This window comes from Rhinolophus hipposideros (genome assembly GCF_964194185.1).
Source record: "Rhinolophus hipposideros genome assembly, chromosome: 8".
NCBI lineage: Eukaryota > Metazoa > Chordata > Mammalia > Chiroptera > Rhinolophidae > Rhinolophus > Rhinolophus hipposideros.
Genome location: NC_138054.1, coordinates 89,403,745 through 89,420,586, shown reverse-complemented (window position 1 = coordinate 89,420,586; position 16,842 = coordinate 89,403,745). Strand labels below are relative to the sequence as shown.

Sequence of the window (16,842 nt, the reverse complement as noted above, 5' to 3'; positions counted from 1 at the left end):
ACCTGCTGCTTCCAGAGTCTTCTCTGTGTGGTTAAAACCAACTCCATCCTCCTGCTATGCACATCTAAAGTCCCCTCACTGTTGTACCTTATTTCTCACAACCCCACAGCAGATTCCATCAGCCCTACCTTCAAAATACACACAGAATTTGACCCCTTTTCACTACTTCCTCCACTGCTATCCTGATGGAAGCCACCACATCTCACCTGTATTATTGCATTAGCTTCCTGACTGGTCCGACATGAGACCTGGCTCCCCACTCCATCCTCAGCCTATTCTCAACAGTTTCCTCGCGCAGGTCCGTCTCCCTCGAGTAAAAGCCAAAGCTGTCCCTGCGGCCAGCCAGTCTCCTCTACACTACTGTCATCCCTCCATTACTTCTCTGATGGTTCCCCTCCCCATCCCTTCAGCTACACTGGCCTCCTTGCTGTCCCTTTAAAGGGCTGGGAACGTTGGCTCATTTTGCTTCAGGGCCTTGGTACTGGATGTCTGCCCGGGTGGCTCCCAGTTGTCACCTTTGCAGGGAGGCCTTGCAGTGACCAGGTATTTAAAACAGCCCTGCCCCCACGCCCCATCCTCCATCTTGCCTTATTTTAATTCACCATGCTTAACCTCCTTTTAACACACATTGTAGCTTACTTGTTTGTATTGCTTAGTTTCTCTCCCTGCCCCCACCAGAATGAAAGTTCCTTGGAGGCAGGGACTCTGATTGGTTTTGGTCACAGATGTCCCCAACCACCTAGAATGCTGCCTGTCACATACCGTATTCCCCCCAAAATAAGACCGGGTCTTATTAAGGTTTGCTCCAAAAGACGCATTAGGGCTTATGTTCAGGGGATGTCATCCTGAAAAATTCATGCTAGGGCTTATTTTCCGGTTAGGTCTTTTTTTCGGGAAAATACGGTAGCAGACATTCAGTACAAATTGAATGAATGAATGAATTTTGGCACATCAGTAAGATACTGTATGTAAAGAGCTCAACACTCATGCATACCCTGCCATGTAAATAATAGTGGCTGCTGTCATAATGTGCACTTCCTGTACTTTTTAAACATAAGATTTATAACTGTTTCTTGGTAGCCAAGGTGAAAAGGGGAATGCCATATTACATAATTCTCGTCTGAAGAAAGCACACTCACTCTTCAGGGGAAATGTATGTTTTTTCCTGTTAATAAGTTCTATAAGTAGTCTGTCACTCAGTATTTACATAAAGACAGTGCCAGCATAAGAAGCAGTGGCTTTTAGGGTGGTTTAATAGGAAATGACTCCTTTTCACTCTCCTACCACCCTGGTTGAAGCCACCCTTTTTTTCTCACCTGGATTATTGGACTGCTTTCTGATTCTCCCAGTAACCATCCCTAAGCAAGGGCAGTGGTTAAGCTCCTTATTATGAGTATTACTCTTTCAGGAAGAATAAAAGACTTAACAGGCAACAGGATTTGTTTACCGGAAGTTTATTTTTCACAGTGCAAATCAGCATTTGCTTGTGTCTCACATTAACCTGTTAGACAATTTTCTCCATTGCAGCACAATAACCTTTGTATTTTGAATATAGTTACTTAAAAAGAAAATAAGGCAAGATGGCAACACATTAAGACTCTCACTCACTGTTAAATTTGCCAAAGGGTAATAATATATGGATTTATTTCAGGTATCTGCTTTAAAAAGTCTTATAAACTTAATCTTTTTTTAATCAGATCTCTTCCTATTCTTTACATTACTCAGATAATTTTTACTCAGGTACCTTTTTAATCTGAAAAATAATATATTAGTGGATCTAGTATCTGTCTTAGAAAAATAAAACTGATGTGTTCAGATGAGATCTTTGTTTTGATTATGATCTAAAACTCATGAAGAGAATGAAATACTCCAAATAAGACCATAGTTTCTTTCTGCATTGCTTTCCTAAATGAAATTTGTAAGACTGTGGGAAAATTAGTTTGGATCCTAGCTTTATTTTGAGGCTGAAGTGTACCATTTATAGCAGAAACTTGATTGTTCCAGAAAAGTTTTGTAAACATCCAGAAAGGTTAGAAGTTTGAATTATGTAACAGATTTGACTTTTTGCCCACTGTTAATATGCGTCACTGTGGAGACAGCCTTTCTGCAGTTCTTAAGAGGCCTGAGTCACTTGAGGACACGCGTTCCCTACTGCATTATAGATGAGTGGCTTCAGGCTTCCTGGAGCCAGAGAGTCCCTTAATTGTGTTTAAATGACTCCTGGGCTGGCTGCACAGTGTACATTAATAGGAACCACACTAAACTTTAAATGTTTTGAGTATACTGACCATTTGAAAATCTTTCACATACTGTAAGGTGCAGGTCATTTCAAGGTGTTATTTGAGAACAGTTTTTGTTCAGAGAGGTTGGCTTTTTAAAAGCTTGATCCTGTTTTAGGAAAGAGTAGAAGTAAAGTAATGTTGAAAACACTAAATTCTCATGCCTCTGTTAAGGGCCAAATGACTTGGTTTGGGCCACTGAAAATTCACTGAAACTCTGAACTTTATTCAGTGTGTTAGGTTTGCAAAAACCCAAGAATTGTCTTTATCCCCAACCGTTGTTTCTCTGACTGTGAGCTATAATCGTGAGTTGTGTTTTTACAACCTATGGCCTATAGCTTTTTTATTTAAAGAACTTTTTATTCTGAAATAATTTCAAACTTACAGAAAAGTTACAGGAATGGTACAAATAACTTGCTTATACTCTTTACCTCGAGTTACATTTGCTTTTTCATTTCTACTCTATACACACACATTTTTTTCTGAACCATTTGAAAATAGGTTACCACATTATGCCTTTTTTTTGTTTTGTTTTGTTTTGTTTTTTTTGGTTGTTGAGAGCCCACTGGCCCATGTGGGAATCGAACCGGCAGCCTTCGGAGTTAGGAGCACGGAGCTCCAACCGCCTGCGCCACCCGGCCGGCCCCATTATGCCTTTTTTACCACTTGATTCTTCAGCATTTATTTCCTAAGAACAAGGATATTCTCTTAAAACCACAGTACAGCTTTCAAATGTAAGAAATTTAATACGGATATACTACTTTTTAACTAATCAACAGTCCACATTCCAGTTTTGCCAGTTATCTTTGTGATTGATTTAGCTCAAGAACTAAATTTTGTTTTAAACTCTGTTCCTGCCAATCTCTTCTGTTCTTTCTACCTTTTTCAGTGAGCCCTTGTTTCCTCCTTGCTTTTTTTCAAAAACAGTTTTATTAAACAACTTCACAATAGCATCAAAAAGAATACATAAAGAAAAAACCTACACTGTCCTTGTAGTGAGGCGCCGTCCCTAGTGGTCTCATGTGGCGAACAAAGTACCTTTACTGTGACACTTAGGGGTGGCTAGAGGGCTTAGTCTGGACCACACAAACAAGAGCGTAGCTTGGGGTCACTTTAAAGGGCCTGGATTTATACCTGCTTGTAAGGAAAAGATTTGATGATTAGAAGATAAAACTAACATCTTCCTAATATTTTGAAGTAATTATATAAATGGAACTGAGGACTAGTTTACTATCTGTAATGGTTTTATTGATATACTATTCACAGACCATGAAATTTATCTTTTTAAAGTATATCGTTCAGTGGTTTTTAGTATATTCACAAGTTATGTGACCATCACCATATCTTAATTCTAGAACATTTTCATCATGCCAGAAAGAAATACGTACCCATTAGCAATCAGTCCCCATTTCCCCCTCCCCCAACCCCTGGCAACCACTAATCTATATAGGTGATGCTATTGTAAATAGAATTGCTTTTTTATTTCCATTTTCATATTGTTTATTGCTACCATGTAGACATACAGGGGTTTTTTTTGTATATTGATCTTGTATTGTGCAACTTTGCTGAACTTGTTTACCAGAGTGATTTTTTTAGTGGATTCCTTAGTATTTTTATATATATCATTTTGTCTGTGAACAAAGATAGTTTTACTTTTTCCTTTTCAATCTATATACCTTTTTTTTCTTTTGTCTAATTGCTAGCCTACTGCTTTTTAGGAAAGCTCTTAAAATTATAAATATTCTTTATATTCAAGCAATTTAAATAGTTTATAAGCATCCAAAAATTTGGAAAGGAGAAGCTAAGATTCAGAATTTTATTTAGTTTGTACATTCAGAGAATCTAGGCCATGAAAATTACTGATCTGAGGAAGGAAAGGACAGGAAATAAAACTACAAATGGATAAAACTTTAGCATTTTCCAACATGCCAGGGTCCAAAACATCAACTTACTTCTTAGGCACAAAAAATTTCAACTTGGTTTTGGAAACTTTTTCTCTATGAAAAAAGTGAAAGTTGATAGAAATAGAATTGGCAGGATTCACTTTACTATTCACTTTTTAGGAGTATCTTTTCTATAAAGTGAAAGATATCTTTACTTTCAATGTTATAATGAAGGTGAAACATTATATAACTCTTTTGAAAATTATGATTATTTGTGAGCTTGACCTACTTAGAATGCTGTCAGATTGGAGGTACTAATGACCAAGTGAAGAAAAACCCTCAGTAAGAAAAGGAGATTAAATCAGAGAGGATCCTAATTTAACAATGCAAATTCTCTTGGATACCATGAAAATTGAGCCATTACAAAGAATAAATTTAACCAACTTGAAGAATCATTATATTGGAGTGGGAAAATGCCTCTAAAAAATGATCTATACAATCCTTTTAGGATTTTCTTAGTCACTTTTAATCAGAAACTATATGTAACAATTTTTTTTTAAACATGTTTACAAGGGTATGGAAAAGTTGGAACCCCTTGTGTTGCTAGTAGGAACTGAAATGGTGCAGTGTGGTGATAGTATGGTGAATTCTCAAAAAATTAAACAGAACTACCATATAATCCAGCAATTCCATTTCTGGGTATATACCCAAAAGAATTTAAAATAGGGACTTGAACAGATATTTGGACAGTCATGTTCATAGCAACATTATTCACAGTAGCCAAAAGGTGGAAGCAACCCAATTTGTGTATTGACAGATAAAGGGATAAACAAATGTGGTTCATCCATACAATGGAATATTACTCAACCTTATAAAGGAAGGACATTCTGACACAAACTACAGCAGGGATGAACCTTGAGGACATTATGCTCAGTGAAATAAGCCAGTCAGAAGAGTACAAATACTGTACTATTCCACTCATATAAGGTACCAAGAATAGTTAGATTCAAAGACAAAATAGAATGGTGGAAGGCAGGGGCCGAGGGAGGGGGATTGGAAAGTCAATGCTTAATGGGTATGGAATTTCAGGTAGAGGAGATGGAAAAAGTTCTGGAAATGGATGGTGGTGATGGTTTCACAACATTGTGAATGTAAATACCACTGGACTATACACTTAAAAATGGTTAAAATAGTAAAATTTTATGTATGTATGTATGTGTTTTATGTATGTATACCACAATAAAAAAAATTAAAAAGAAAAATCAAGCGCAGTATTCTATTTGAACTTGAGATACAAGGTTTTGGCTTACATTCATCCAGCCCATGAAAATTACCAGGTTTTTCTATTCCTTATATCCCTGTTTAGGGCTCTCCTACCATAGAGAAAGATCTAGAAGGTGGGGTTATCATAAATAAGGAGTAAATCCAAAGGAGTCTGTGAACCTGTTTCTCAGTGAACCTTGTTATACAGAGAGCATTGTTCCCTGTGTCAGACCCTTTGCTGGTGTTGGTCCTCCCTTACAGGATTTCCAGGGACAAACCCTGAACACCTTGCTCCCATGTGAACAAGACGGGGGGAAAACGTCGTGCAAACGTATCACACTGATGCTCTGAAGCATGTTTTCTCACTGTACTAATGAAACCATATTCTTCAGCCTCCTGATTCTGTGTTGTAATATAATCAGAGAAGGTCTGGGGTCTTGGAAACAATCTGTTCTTTATTCAAGGAGCTAATGTGAAGGCTGACACCTCACTTTGCATAGGCTTTGCTTAAGGATTTAAAAGATGCGTCTTTTCTTATTCAGGTCGATCTTGGAGAAGGAGGGACCAAAGTCACTTTTTAGAGGCTTGGGTCCAAATTTGGTTGGAGTCGCACCATCAAGGTAAGCATTGAACTTTCAGCTGGCTCCCTACATACGTATGTGATACGCTGAGTCCTTTCTCACCGAAGGGCAGTATAGCTGGATGGACAGTATCTTTTTCTGTGTAAGGTTTGCCTTAATACAGCTGACAAGTAGAAATAGTGTTAACTGTTGGAGTGTCTTTAGTGTGTATGAGGGAAAGAGATTCTAGTTATTTTATCAAGTTGAAAATGAATCTGCTCCCATCCCTGGCACCTCTCTAAGTAAGTGTAGTATATGGTCAGCATTGGATCCCCCCAGATTACACCTACTCATTTTGGCAAGACAAGTGTGGGATATTTTAGAAATATTAAAAAATGTTAAAGTTACAGTGTATGTTGGTGCTCAAAGGATTGGCATTTACCCAGAATGAAGAATATAAATGGACTTTGTATGTATATTACCAAAATCTCATTTTCCTCCCTGATTTTGGACCCTTCCATCGTCACTGAATACTTCCTGGAGGGACAAGCAGGAACTCCTGGAGGTGCCTGCAGCAGGTTTTGGTTTTAGCGCAGATAAGGTCAAGCTTTTGATACCATATTAACTTCTTTCCTGGATGATTTTCCTGAATGTTTCAGAGGTTGCGTGGGGACCTCGGTGCTCCTGGTGCCGTCCCGATGTCTTTATCATGCCCTGTCTTTGTCCTAACAGGGCTGTGTACTTCGCGTGTTACTCCAAGGCCAAAGAGCAGTTCAATGGCATTTTTGTGCCCGACGGCAATGTCGTGCATATTTTCTCAGCTGGCTCTGCAGGTACGTTACCCCAGTGAGCCGAGGTGAGTTTCTCACCTTCCTAAAGCACGCTGTGCCAAACGGCTTTTTCCAGGAGTTAGAAAATAGCTCTCTGCTACCCTTGCATCTAAAATCATTTTTCTAACATATATGTTGGAACTGATAAAATATGAGTGTTTGAGTTGTTTGTAATGTGGTTCATGTTTCTTTGACCACTAAAGTTTTTCATTCTCCCTCAAAATGTACCTGTTCCGTGTATGCTACTTGTTAGTGTCATGCTTCTTTTAAAGGCATTTCAATGTGGATTTTGTGTGTGTGTGTCTTTTATTTCATTTAAGTTATTTTCTAAAACTCGAGCTACTTTTTTTGTGACTCCCCATGGTGTCAAGCGCACCCCGTGTCCAGTTGGCACTTCTGTCCTTAACCCGTGGATGCCACGATGAGGGTTTGGGGCCCTTAGGGGCCGGTGACAGATCAGACCTTTCCTGTTCTCTTGAGGGAGTCTTCCACTTGCTGTAGAAAAGTCATAACAGGATTTTCTTCACCCGGGAAATAGTCGGCAAAAAACATGGACTTGTAGATTGCTGAGAGAAGGCTATGTCTTTTTACGTATAAGTTTTGTGTGTCTGTTTAAATAGAAAGGTGTTTGAAAACTTTAATGGGCATCTTATGAAAAAGTTCCACCTTCTGCCAGCCTGTAGGGCGTAGCCACCAGTTCTGTCTGCCTCTCTTATTCCAAATAAAAGTACCAGTAAACCGTCTGAATAGTTACAGATACTAATTTCTGGACCCCAAATAGAAAATACTGTTAAGCAAAACTACTGAGTAGGGAGCTCTAAGGAAGAAGTGTGGTGTTAAAATAGGGCAGATGGATGGGGAGTTAACCATAAGCTAAAAGCTGTTCATCAGTTTGTAACTTTTGCAAAATTAACTTAGAAGAACCCTTGGTAAATAAAATGGCCCCGGAGGGAGTCTTTTAAACAGCTCTCTAGGCTCCTGGTATCTAACTAATCTGTTTGACTGTGGAGGGAACAAGGTATTAGAGAAGGGCCACTGGGTGTCAGGCTAATGCCTTGATACTGCTTGTTTGGGGTTGGTCTGGAATGGTTAGCAATATTAAGAGTGGGAAGACTGAATAAAATAATGGTACCTATCAGTAGATCAGTCTTAAAACTTCAATTTCCTGAAATTAGTCGGGCATTAAAATGTCTAAGTTTGGATTTAGGTAAATGGAGATTTAGTTTTTTCCTGTCTTAAGTTTGATATAAGGTAACCTTTTAAAACATTATTTCTGTGCCTGAAGCTTACAACGTTTTTCAAGTTTCATATTTACCGTAGGACTCACATTAACAGAAGTGTCAACAGCACCACCTAGCGGCTGAAAACACTAGTTAGGGCTCTAGAAAATTAGATTTATTTTAGGTCAAACACACCAACAAAAATTACATTTTCAGGAACTATAGCTTCTGTCTGCAGTATAGACATGTAACTGCTTCGTACTCTCCATTTTTGTTATTAAACCATTGAAAGGCTGATTTCAGAGTTTATCAGACGGAGTAGACAACTTTAATCAGCATTGACTGTGCTCAGTGATGACATTTTCTTTTCTTTTTCTTCCAGCTTTTATCACAAATTCCTTAATGAATCCTATATGGATGGTTAAAACCCGGATGCAACTAGAGCGAAAGTAAGTTATTAATTGTTCCTTGCCTAATATAAGAATTCTGGGGGGTTTTTTCCTTGCCCCAGTTCTACCTATGGAGTGAGGTGTACCAAGTTCTTAGCCATCCCATCTTTGCTTTTGTGAATGTGAGCATACGTGTATGCAGAAATTTCTTGTTTTGAAATTTGTGCTTTGAAGCATTGTGTAGAGACAAAAATCAACAGAACTAACCCACGAAGGGAAATGGGAAGCTCACTCAGTTGTAGCCCCTGATCTGCATTCCTGCCTCCTCTCAGTCGATGGGTCTCTGCTCTAGGCTGGCACACACACACCCCCAACACCCCCAGACCCACGAGCACTGCGGGCTCTCCTAAAGATGGTTTCTCTTTCAAGTGGGAAAATGCCCATAAGGGCAGAACAGCAAATGCCTTCAGGCTTCAGAAGGGTTGTTTTACTCTCTAGGTCCTCAGATATCCTAGATTTCTGCCCCAAAACCCTTTCCAAAGTGGATTACTTTGGCAGTCGAGTGAGGCCTGCAGGCCCTTTTTAGAACAATAATTTTAGAAGCAACAGAAACCAATTGATGACATACAGTTATTAATGTTTTTTAAAAGTATGACACAGTAATATACTTAATATAGTAAATCAAGCAGCAGCCCAGTAACTACTATCGTTTTAAATAAGTGATGATGGTAAGCGATGTTTTGTGATAGGATTCTATCTAAGATTCCTTGTGTAACTGTGTTGCCCAGAACTCCTTTGGGGCACTGGAAAGTTCCAGCTAGTCCAGTCTAACTTAAAGCTACCTGTAAAGGAAAGAGGACAGAGAGCACGAACGCTCCAGGACATGCAGGTAGGGGCTGCCTTTGTTTTTAATGAGCACAGTAGCCTCTAACTTGTTCTTTGCTTCCATATTCTCCCCAGCCCATTCTACCTGAAAGAACTTTCTAAAAATGCATCGGTTCCAATCGTTTTGAAGAGCTCACTTGCTCAGAATCCTTCAGTAAATCTCGGTTACTGTCAGGGTTAAATCCTAACTCCATTCAGGGTACTTTGCAATTTCGTAAAAACATCACGTGTTGTTACGCTTCCATCTCCCTGAGTCTGCTGTCCCTGACCAGGAATCCCTTCTCCCCTTCTTGGCTGTGCTAACACACACCTGTACTTCTAGCATCATCTGGAGACCTTTGGTAACCCCTCCCAATTCCAGGTGTACACAGTGTCCTAATAGCCCCTCTGTTTAGCGGTGGGTAAACGCACAAGGCAGCCAAGAGCCATTATATGCATTCTTTTAAATCTACCTGGCAGTGATCCATACTCAGGACATTTAAAGCCGCCTTTGGGTGGCTCTGTTAATATATCCCTCAACAATGAGTATTTCTTGCATGCTTCCTGTGCACGAGTCACTGGGGAAACAGCAGGAAATAAGAAACTCAGCTTTACAGAAAATAAAGAGAACTACAGTCTGGTGGGATAAGGGACCTGAAGTACGCAAGACCCTGGAGGGTCCCTTAGGCGGTCTAGGCAGGAGGGACAAAGGCAGCTGGGGGGCCTCCTGAGGCAGCACTGCCCACCCTACCATCTGACAAAACAGCCGGCAGTGAAGAGTGCTGCAGGCAGAGAACCATGTGCACAGAAAATCTGGAGGCAAGAAAGCATCGTTATTTCTGGGGCACTGAAAGAAGGGAAGCACGGTCAGAGTGTACAACATGCATATGTGCTGGAAAGGGAGGGAATTATAGGAGAAACGAGTAGGGCCACATCACTAAAAGGCCTGGGAAAGAACTTGGAGTTGGACTTGGGCTTATTTTGAGGGCGGTGGAGAGCCATTAGAGCAGTCATTGGCCGCTGGGGACACTTTGCTCCCCAGGGGACATTTGGCAATGTCTGGAGACATTTTTAGTTGTCATAACTTAGGTGGCGTGCTACTGGCATCTAGTGGGTAGAGGCTGGGCAAGCTACTAAACATCCTGCAGTGCACGGGACGGCGCCCACGGCAGAATTATCGGGCCCAAAATGTCAGCAGTGCAAAGGCTGAGAGGCCCTGCATTAGAAGATTTTAAGCAGGGAAGTGGCGTGGTTGGATTTGTGTTAGAAAGGTCGCCCCAATGAGGGTATAGAGAACAGCCTCAGAGAAACCCACAGAGACCGATTGGAGCCGGAGGGGCCTCTGATGTCTGACCAGCATCAACACTGTGAAGTCCTGGGGTTCAGTTTGTATCCAGGCAATTGATGAATCCTTTCTGTCGTGGGGTGGGAGCATCCAGACTAAGGCTTTTGACTAGTTATTGTGTAGTCTATTCGATGTTTATGGTTTTATAAGTTTAGAAATAATGGAGTCAAAACACCCCATTTGGAGACGAGCGATAAGAAGGAACACCCTTTCACTCACCACTCTGTCTGAGGTTGGGGAGTTTCCCTTCAGTATTTTCTTTTCTTTTCTTTTCTTTTTTTTTTAACAGTTCAGTCATTTAATTAGGTTCTTCGTAATTAATTTAGAACACCAGTTTGTGAGGGTAAACCCCATTTGTGAGAGCAGACACCGAGCAGAGGTAGCCCTGGAGCTGAGGAACAGCTTTGGTTTTTGGCAGAATTTGCGAGTCCACGGCTTTCTGATCAATTTTGCGCTGCTCTGTAATCTCATATTTCTTTCTCCGTGTTGAAGATCTCCCCCTCCTGGTGTCTGGGCTTACGCAGCTGCTGCTTCTTGAAGTAAGCCTCAGTGAGATGTTTGGGGATTTTCACACCACTGATATCAATTTTGGTGGAGGTGGCGATGACAAATTTCTGGTGTGTTCTACGCAGAGGAACTCTATTGAGGGACAGAGGTCCAGTCACACGTAGCCACTGCCCAGCTGCTTCAGGAAAACCATCTATGGCGCCCAGTGAGGATGATCAGAATGGTCCCGGGAGTGATGCTGGCCCGCAGTTTTCTCACGTGCTGACTGAAGGGCTTCTTGCCGTGGCTCAGCAGCTTTCGAGGCACATCTTCAGTAGGATAATATCTAGGCATTTTGCGAAGTTTAACCACTCGGGTGCCACCATTCTTGTAGCCACCAACTGGTTTTGTGACAGTAGCAAGAACCTTCGCCTTTTTTCTTTTCAATCCTGGATTTAGCTGCTGAATACTTCCTCTTGTGCATGGCCTTTCAGGAATACATAGCTGATTGGGAATACCTGCCGATTCTTCTGACCAGGACAGGGTTTCGGCTGCAGTGGGGCTTCCCCTTCTTAGGCGTTTTGGCTTTGAGGTTAGTCTTCTTAACTCTGCCACCAGCATCATCAGCCTTCTTGGCTTCAGGTTTCTTCTTCTTACTGTCCAACTTCTCAGCTTTTTCACCTGCCATCTTGCAAGTTGGGAAAGAGCAGTATTTTCTTAAACCATACTGGTATCCTGACTCTAATTATGCTTTACATATATTTTTGTCCTGCTTTCCTCTTCAAGCACTCCCCCATATCTTTCTGCCCTCAGAACAGTTTTAATCTGGTATATGTACCATAGCTCACTGGTCCCTATTTTTAAGTATTTGGATGGTTTTGATTATGTTGCAGTTATATTTTCTCTGTGATGAATGTCTTCCTCCACTGTAGCTCTTTCCAAAATTAGGTCAGAGGCTGTGAACGTGTTTTTAGGATTCTTGTACCGGTGCACACACATTTCTGTGGGCCAGTCAGGCAGCCCAGCCAATAGGCCTGGCCTGGCAGGTGGGCCAGGGTTCAGCTGCCCACGGTGCAGGAGGACACATGGCGCCCACAGTGTGCTTTCCTCCATATTCAGCCGTCATCCGGGTGGGTGCCTTGGTGCAGTATAGTGGCTCATGCCTGTGTGTTCTGATGGCCTGTCGTTGGTCCCTCCCCTTTACACAGAGTGCGCGGCTCCAAGCAGATGAACACACTCCAGTGTGCTCGCCACGTTTACCAGACGGAAGGCATTCGTGGCTTCTACCGGGGATTAACTGCCTCGTATGCTGGAATTTCAGAAACGGTCATCTGTTTTGCTATTTACGAAAGCTTGAAGAAGTATCTGAAAGACGCGCCGTTAGCCCGTTCCACAAATGGGACTGAGAAGAATTCCACAAATTTCTTTGGACTCATGGCCGCTGCTGCTGTTTCCAAGGGATGTGCGTCCTGTGTCGCTTACCCACACGGTATGTGTCGCCTTTTCCCGGTGTCTTAAGACAGCTGCCAGGGTCGTGTCATTTGTCAGTATGTCTAGAGCCCTGTAGCTCCAACTGAAGAGCAAATGCCTGCAGGCGATAATGGAAGCAAGGACAAGTGGAACGGCTTCCACGGTGTGTGTGGGCGTGAGTGGCGGGGCCTTGGCCTCACTCCCCCTGCCGATGGGGGCTAAGGCGGGCTGTGCAAAATGTGGGCTTGTGATGTGCAGCTTCTGGTGTTTCCAAAGAATCCAAAAATCTGGATTTTATTTAAAATTCCGCTGTGTCCAAAGTGATGTGGGAGCCAAACTTAAAAAGAAAATCTCTCAGCTTTCATTTTGAATGAAACGGTCATCTGTGCTGAGTCAGGCTACTTTGGGTTTTATTTTTTTAATTTGTTTTTTAGGGAATTACAGGCCTAATGTCCTTCTGATGCACTATTTTAAAAACTAGCTTAGTTTATTGTGCCATGAAAGACAGATTTTGTTTTTTGAAAGCCTGCAGCACTGTCACCTATGGCGAATGCCAGTGGTCAAGTCAGTAACAGGTAACTGAATCCCTGTTGTGTGCTGGGGCACGGAGCGGCCTCGGGGCTCGTCCAGCCGCCTCCTGTGGTAAGGAGACTGAAGTGTGTACAGAGAGCCGCTTGACAAGCAGTGACAGGCAGTGTCGTGCTGTGGCGCCTGGTGAGGGAGGGGCAGGTGGGCGAAGGCTCCACCAAGGAGGAGGCAGCGTTTAAGCTGGACAGAATGGAGAAGGAGTCTAGAAGGAGGAGAAAGTTGGGGGATATATGGAAAGAAAGTCTTGTGGAAGATATTGCCATACTTCCAATACCATAAAGATAATACCATTTCCACCTTCAGTGAAATGACAATGTTTTTGCTTCATCGGAAATAGAAAACCATCAACTATCTTAAAATTAAGCCCCATTTCAACTAAGCTATTTTTAATCCCTTAAAAGTTATTTTGTGCTTTTGTGTGGCTGTATAAATGTCCCTAACTGAACATTTCCCAGAGTTGGAAAATGTTCTAACCCGATCTTAACTTTCCATTGTCTATGTGTCCGTCCTGCCAAATCCAGCTGAGGTGGCAAATACAGGTGTATGTATGTTGACAGTTCTAAAGCTACTATGTACTTTGAATTCTCTCCTCGTATTGCCTGGAAATACAGTTTATTTGTCACATAAAGCATGTGTTTCTCTCCACAGAAGTCATAAGGACGCGGCTCCGGGAGGAAGGCACCAAGTACAAGTCTTTTGTCCAGACCGCTCGGCTGGTCTTCCGGGAAGAAGGCTACCTTGCCTTTTATAGAGGACTCTTTGCCCAACTCATCCGGCAGATACCAAATACTGCCATTGTATTGTCCACCTATGAGCTAATTGTGTACCTGTTAGAAGACCATCCTCAGTAACAGGCCAGAAAATTGTGCTCTAGAAGAATAAAACTGAAAAACTCGATAGAGGATTTTTTTTTCCATTGATGTTTAGAATGTTTGAGACTGAAACAAGAAAGGCCATAAAATACTTGGCTCATGTCACCTGTTGGACATTTCCTTTTGGATTCATGTTTTCTGGAAGGTTTAAATTCATGAGCATTAATAGTTAATTATAAATTTTGTGTTTGTTTTTTTTTAACTTAAGAGGATTCAGGATTAAGCAGCAACTAAATTAAATCATGCTATTTAATTTAAGTATAAATTTGGTTTGTGTCCTCTTTTATGTTCACTGTACTGTAAACTATAGATAGGGACTTCAGGGAAACGTAACCCTAGAAAAGCCGAGAAAAACTCTTAACATCAAAGTATGCTTGTTTTCTAATCTGAATATAAGATCTTGTACTGGACGGGCAAGAACTGTCATGTTTTGGTGGCACTGGGCAGACCAGAATAGACTCCCAGCTGTTTTCCTCCTTTGTACATTTCCAAGTCTCATACAGGTTGATAATCTAAGCTTTCAGGCTGCTGAGGTAAAAAAAAAAAAAAAAAAAAAAAAAATACATCAGTCCAACTTTCTGACTCTAAATATTTTAAACTTTAAATATTTTCCTGAAGTTATCCTCTATCCCCATTTTTACCAAAGGCAAGAGTTTTAAAGAACTGCCTACCAGTAGCCTTGCTCTGGGACGTATGTCCAGAAGGTAAGCCTGGTCCCGCCCAGAGCAGCCTCCCGAGTGGCTTGAGCGTGGCAGGTGGTGGGTAACAGACACTCCCTCTTGGGTCCTTGACCCTGTTCTCTGGTCTCAACTGCGGAGAAGAGGAACATGACACAGGTCGATTGCAGGCCCCTTGGGGAGTTTACTTTTATTCTGACAAAGTGTTGGTGTTGTTTACATACCCTAGTTCAAAGTTTAAAAAAATTTTTCTAGAAATGAGAAATTATCAGAATTGCAAATACCCTCCCCCCCGTTTAAAAAGGAAATTTAATAAAGGACAAAAAGGTAAGGCAGAAAGCAGGTAAGATGGAGTCTTCCATCAGCTCTTTCATTAGAATTTGCATATATTGTACATTAGGTGATTTTTCAATCTGAATATCTAGAAAGACACTTGACTTTAATAACTGATGCACTGGAGTTTCAGATTCAGTTGCATATACTGTGGTAAGGATGAGAGGAGATTTTCCAATTGTGTTTAAATCATGTTTAATTTTGTTCCCTTTCAGTCATAAAGGAGGTTGGTTAATGGTGTTGAGCTCTCTAGTATAATTTGCTTCAACTGTCAACCACTATGCACAAGTCAGAATTAGTGACTTTAGTCAGTCTTCGGTGGTTTTAAACTGCATGACAATGAAGAGATGTTTGTTCTAGGACCTCACTGTAACTGCTTGATCGTGGTACTTGGCAACATCTTCCTATTTTAATATTCATTTCAAAACCTGAATTTTTCCTCAAGATTTCATCTAATATGAAGGTTGAAAATTAGGTGGCTTAATATTCACTAATTGAGTAAGAGAATTATCTGGAAATAATATTTACTTATACATTCTTGAATTAATAAATTTGATGTTGACCTAGCATAAGTTACTTCTCTGCTTGCTTCCCCTGCCCTGAAATGAAACGTGAGCTCCAAAAGTAGGATGAGAACAAGCAGGAAAAAAGTGATGCTTCCTCTACAAAGGGGCATGTTCGATTTTTAAATGAGAAATATCACTGTTTGCGCTATTAATGGAGAAATCACATGATTTATTTCTCTCTTCTCCACAAGCTTAGTCATTGGGATTTTGCTATTTTTAAAATAGTGTATATTTTAAAAAGTCTTTTATATATAAAAGACTTTAAAAACCCTCATTGCTTACCCAGTGTGTGCCAAGCACTGTGCAAGGGGTGATGTATTTTCTCAGGTAATTCTGACAACCTTGTGAGGCAGGTATTAATGTCCACATTTTCCAAATAAAAGACGCTCGGAGGTTTACATGACTTGCTTGACATCTTGGAGATGGTCAGCTTTAAACTGACAGTAGGTTTGTACTGCTCGTTGAGTAGATGAATGCAATGTACAGGGGACATCTGAGCCTGTGGAATGATCTGACCCTGAAGCCAAGGTCCAGCAAACCATTCCATTCATTTCACTTCAGGATTATGTGTCCACTGGTGTTACACCTGAACCAGGTGAGAGGGACAGAACCCTCCCTTTGAGTGGGACACTATGCAGACTCTGAGTCTTCCTTGGAAAGGGAACAGAGAAGGGTACATAAGGACAATGCTCTACGTTTAGAGGGCAGCTTCACTGCTGTTCATTCTGTTGGGTGCTCCAGGCTGCTGAAAGCAGCAAGACTGCAAATGAAAGGCCTTTGCCCTGACAGCCACTTCCACAACAAGGAGCTTCCAGTGCAGACAATAATCACCCCCCAGGTTTCATGCCCAGCTCCCTTCCCTCTCTGCAAGCAACTCTTGGTTAATGCACATGACTGGGGTGTGGGACCAATTAACTGGCCACTGGAAATCCCAAATAACCATCACTGTCCACAACAGGAAGAACTCTTAACGGTCACCTCAAAAAACACTGGAAAAGTTGTGGGAACACAAACATATATGGTGTAATTAAATACAAATATTTCCTACTCGTTCCTTTTTAGTTATAAAAGTAATTGAGTTCAAATCAATAATACTAATTAAAACACTGGCGTAAAATGCATCTTCCCTGCTAATACCACCCCCACAGGTAACTTGGCAGTTCAATTAACCATCCTCTACTTCCTACAAGTATACACATAGGGGTTTATTTATTTAA

At 41.2% G+C, this 16,842-nt stretch overlaps 1 protein-coding gene and 1 pseudogene across 2 annotated transcripts in view; one reads left to right on the top strand and one right to left on the bottom strand.

The window, feature by feature from the left end:
* Window positions 1–15,629, top strand: part of SLC25A33 (solute carrier family 25 member 33) — a 38,038-nt gene extending 22,409 nt beyond the window's left edge. The window contains exons 3-7 of the mRNA XM_081057464.1: window positions 5,968–6,045; window positions 6,718–6,818; window positions 8,418–8,484; window positions 12,328–12,608; window positions 13,826–15,629. Of these exons, the coding sequence (XP_080913590.1) occupies window positions 5,968–6,045; window positions 6,718–6,818; window positions 8,418–8,484; window positions 12,328–12,608; window positions 13,826–14,028 (730 nt within the window). The 3' untranslated portion in view covers window positions 14,029–15,629. The remainder of the gene's footprint in view (window positions 1–5,967; window positions 6,046–6,717; window positions 6,819–8,417; window positions 8,485–12,327; window positions 12,609–13,825) is intronic.
* Window positions 10,827–11,934, bottom strand: LOC308501301 (large ribosomal subunit protein eL6-like; annotated as a pseudogene). Its single transcript has one exon. The product of its transcript is annotated as a large ribosomal subunit protein eL6-like (transcript).
* Window positions 15,630–16,842: the final 1,213 nt, after the last annotated feature.